Genomic DNA, 4,656 nt, shown 5'->3' with positions numbered 1-4,656 from the left:
CAGTAGACCATCCGATCGAGTGACAACACTACTGTGAACTTGTTCTCTAAGAATTACCTCGCCGAACGGATCGCCATCCGATCGACCAACCTGAAAGGTAGAGATACTTCTCTGTTTTCAAAATGCTACAGCGAAAACTTCAAAAGGCAAACCATCATACACAAACACATCTTCACCCGGGGAGATGTCAATCCAATCGAATGGCCATCCGATCGGATGACCATCCGAACGGATTGACATCCGATCAACTGGCCATCCGATCGGATTGCCATCCGATCGGATTGCCATCCGATCGGATTGCCATCCGATCGGATTACCGTCCGACACTTACCACCTTTGCACCGTTTTACGCGCCGCTCATCGTTTATGCTATCGTTAATTGTTCAGGCTAATCTCTTCCAGCGCTCCCTTCAATCCAAGATAGTGTTTACTTGTTAAGCACAATCTGTGAGTATACTCGATCCCTTTTTGCTTTATGCACTTTTGGGTGTTACATACGTTACTTATTCTAAATCACAATCGACACACAACGCAACCACTATTTATACGATAACCGTTATTGCATGCTACGTGTTATTCGATGAATGCTTGTATGTTATGTTAACACAGCGATTGTTGCCTGACACCTTAGCAATGATAGTACTATAGTTTGGACTCAGCACCTGTCGTGGACAGGGGTTGTTAAGGGCTTTACTTCACGTGTCCCGGTGGGGATATATGTTGCGCATTCTACAACTCGCAGTCACATCTGTTCATATTTCTCTGTCGATAACCTACTTGCCTTCACTTTATACATGTTACATGCTGGTTATGCGTAAACGATTTTGAACTCTATTATATCTATTAAACTTGTATGCTCACCTTTACACTATGTGTATTGACCTTTACTTTAACGTATGTGACAGGTGTTAGGATGCTATCCGCTAGGATGCTTGCTGTGTGGAATCGAAGTAGGAAGAGTCTTAGAAACAAACAAACAATTTATTTTAAAATCTGAGTTGTCGGAACAGAACAATTTGTCTTTAATTTGTCTGTAAAAACTGTGCTACTTTTTATGTCATGGTATGGGACGTGATGCTTAAATAATTGGTAATCGTAGTTGTTATGGAATCTCCTGGACAATCTGTTTCGCTCAGTGCCATGCCCCGATGTTTCCGTCATCGGTTGGGGTGTGACAAAAATGGTCTTTTTAGTATAAACCTATACGAGACGTATAATTTAAAAAAAAGTTCTATACAAATATTTAGGCCTATACGAGTCCTATATGGGGTAGTGATATACGCCTCGTATAGACCTATATGAGACGTATCGAAACCTTTGAACATGATATGATGTAATCAAACATTTCTTGGAAAACAAAACGTCTATACGGACGCGCATAGACATTGTATAAAGGGGTGTCCAAATAGGTGCTTGGAAAACAAAAAGTCTATACGGACGCATATAGACATTGTATAAATGGGTGTCCAAATAGGTGGAGAGGTATGTCCCATTTTGAAAAAAAAATCAATATTTAACTAAATAAAATTACACAGAGGAAGAGTTACAATATTGAGTAAATGTCAATTTACATCCCTAAGGTTTACATCAAAACGCACGACTAACCCTCATTTGAAAAAAAGGCTACAATCAAGTCCCTGAGGTTTACACCAACGCAAGACTAGCCCTTAAAACTTTCATGACCATATCGGTCCCTGCTATAAAATTTGTTAAGTTCCCTCCATATTCAAATGGTTTCCAAATCTAATTACCAATCACCCCAATGAATCAACAACAGCAAATGTGTGCAGCAACAACATGAACAACAAATGTGTGCAAGAAGAAGAAGAACAACAACAACATGAACAATCTGAACTGACTGCAGCAACAACATGAACAACATGACTGCATCAACAACATGAACAATATGAACAATCTGAACTGACCCTAAGTGAACGGACTGCAACTACAACTTGAACAATCTGAACTTACAATCTGAATGCAACAATTTGAACTTATAATATCTGAATGCAACAAGTGAATGCAACAATCTGATTGCAGCAAGGTTATGATCAATCTAAACTGAATACAAGTGAATGCAACAAGCAGAACTCAAAATGAACCCGAAGGTGAAACTGAATACAAGTGAATCCAACTAAAACTGAAACTTATGCACAACCTATTTAAACACCAACAACAATAACATAAACTAATGCAAGTGAATGCAAGTCTAATCTGTTCAAACACCAACAACAATAACATAACCTAATGCACAACAACTAAGACAAATATCCATTATAACACAATGATCATAACAGTTTAAGTTTAAGTTAATAGTCATACAAAAGAAGGGTAAACCTTGATCATAAACACCAAAAACCTAAAAATGATCAGGATCAATAAAAAATTAACCCTTATAGTTACCTTAATAGTTACATATATAATATGTACAGCCAACCAACCACCATAGGAGTCATGGTCGGCGGCTAAAACAGAGCTCAATCCTTAACCCTCTTCCACCCTTCAAAAGGACCCGGTATTAGATCCTAATGAGTCATCGAGTGACCTGCACTCGAAATCCGACTGGAATTTGAAGAAAACCAACCCACATTTCAGATTATACGACTGTCACGCATATCAAAATCATAGATTAAATTCAAAATTAAGACAAATGTCGTACCGATCACGTGTAGGATAAACAAGATCACCGCATACTGCCTCATCGTTGTCGGAATCACGTCTGTTTTTGGACGTAATTCTTTCTCCGGTGAAGGAACAAGTGTGGAAGAAGGTGGGGGGATTGAAAATGAGCTTCTCAAAGAAGCTTGGGGAGTAATACAGAGGGCCGGTTTCACTTTTGGGCGAATTTACCATTTTTCCCTTTAAGTTATTAATTAAATACATGGATAATAATTGGAAAATATAAGGATAGACGTTATTGAACGCAATCGACAACCACAGGGACTTGATTGTAGTGTTTTTTCAAATGAGGGCTGGTCGTGCGTTTTGGTGTAAGCCTCATGGACGTAAATTGAAATTTACTGTACAATATTTAATTTACCAATACGCTAAGGCCAGGGGTGTGGCCTCGCGCCACCCTGCCACATCATCAAAATTGGCGCCCCATGGCGCCCTCCCCCTCCCTGTGCACATTATCAAGAGGTCGCTACCCCATGTCCGCCAGCATGCTAACGACCATTTTAACGTCAATCATGTGGGACCCATTCCTTTTCTACCTATTATCTTTCCTTCTTTTTTTAATTTCCTTTTTCTTTTTTTGTATTATTTAAAAGGAGTTTTAAACTATTACAGGGATGTTAAAGGAATGGGCTTTAAAGTCTTCTATACAAAGTAGCATCTACGTGACACTGATGTGGCGTGATAAAGCCCACAGTAGCCTAAAGCCTAATGTTGCTTTGTGATTTCCGCTACCCTTCCTCACAGATTGCTTTCATATTCCAAGAAACTCAATGGAAATTTCCAATTTATTGCTTGCAACTGTATAAAACCTCAAATCTAAGCTGCATTTCACAACAATTCACACCGTTTTGTAATCCCATATCCTCAATTCCGATCAAAATGACAGTCAAAGTCACGCCGCTTCCTGAGAAAATTAACCCAGATCCCGATCACACCAACAACGTAGATGCCGACAACAAACGCAATAGATTCCCGTTTCACCTCCTGATCATGATGCCCACCACAATCGGATCCTTCGTTAGATCGTACCGCCGCAACGACAACGACTATTTAATGGCGGTTTTCAGTCTGTTGGTTTTTTCAGTTTTCATATTGGTTGACTACTTTCTGGTGTGGTTCATCGCTTTGGCTAAAAACGAGAAATCCAGTCAGAAGTTTTGGCTGAAAGTGACCCTGTGGTTTCTGAACACCGGTATCTCCTTTATGGTTGTGTATCTATATTCTTTCTTCCTCAGTTCGCAAATTACGGTTGCTCTGTACGCCCTTATGTTCATCTGCACTGCCTTTTTGTTGTCTAAATTCATAATCACAGATATCATCGGCGATTGGAAGATTATGAGTGATGCCGGTAAATCGAATCATGCTTATTCTGTTCTGGAGAAAGTGTAATGGGTTGTTGCATTTTGTGGCATTTCTAAATCTATAATAATTTTATTATTAAACAAATAATCTAATAATCACAGATATCATAGGCGATTGGAAGATTATGAGTGATGCCGGTAAATCGAATCATGCTTATTCTGTTCTGGAGAAAGTGTAAATGGGTCGTTGCATTTTGTGGCATTTCTAAATCAATAATAATTTTATTATTAAACAAATAATCTACAATATGATTTTGTATATTATATGATTTCGATTACATGTATACTGGCATATGTTATAACTCTGTTGTGTGTTGTTTACTTGGAGTTAGTTGATCATTTTGAATCCTATAATATAAATGAGCTTGTTACGAGAGTTAAGCCGAAACTACATAAGCTGAAGTCTTTTGTTTTGTGGAAGGGTTGTACTAAAGATGTATGGAAATTTGTTAAAGAATGCATTACTTGTCGTTGAACCAAATACAAGACTGTTGTTTCTTCGTGTCTATTGCGACCTTTACATGTACCCCAACCTGTGTTTACAGACGTATCTATCTATCGATTTCATTTCAGGGCTGCGATAAGTCGAAAGGTAGAGACATAATTCTAGTCGTGG

General features: G+C 38.6%; 1 protein-coding gene across 1 annotated transcript; it reads left to right on the top strand.

Annotated features, from left to right (window-relative positions):
* Positions 1-3,362: 3,362 nt before the first annotated feature.
* Positions 3,363-4,400, top strand: LOC110926529. The gene is made up of 2 exons (XM_022170312.2): positions 3,363-4,000; positions 4,152-4,400. Exons 1-2 carry the CDS (start codon positions 3,388-3,390, stop codon positions 4,217-4,219), a joined length of 681 nt encoding a protein of 226 aa, XP_022026004.1. The 5' UTR covers positions 3,363-3,387; the 3' UTR covers positions 4,220-4,400.
* The last annotated feature ends 256 nt before the right edge of the window (positions 4,401-4,656 follow it).

This window comes from Helianthus annuus, chromosome 17 (assembly GCF_002127325.2).
Source record: "Helianthus annuus cultivar XRQ/B chromosome 17, HanXRQr2.0-SUNRISE, whole genome shotgun sequence".
NCBI lineage: Eukaryota > Viridiplantae > Streptophyta > Magnoliopsida > Asterales > Asteraceae > Helianthus > Helianthus annuus.
The sequence above is the reverse complement of the archived record's forward strand: the minus strand, read 5'-3'. Positions and strand labels throughout refer to the sequence as shown.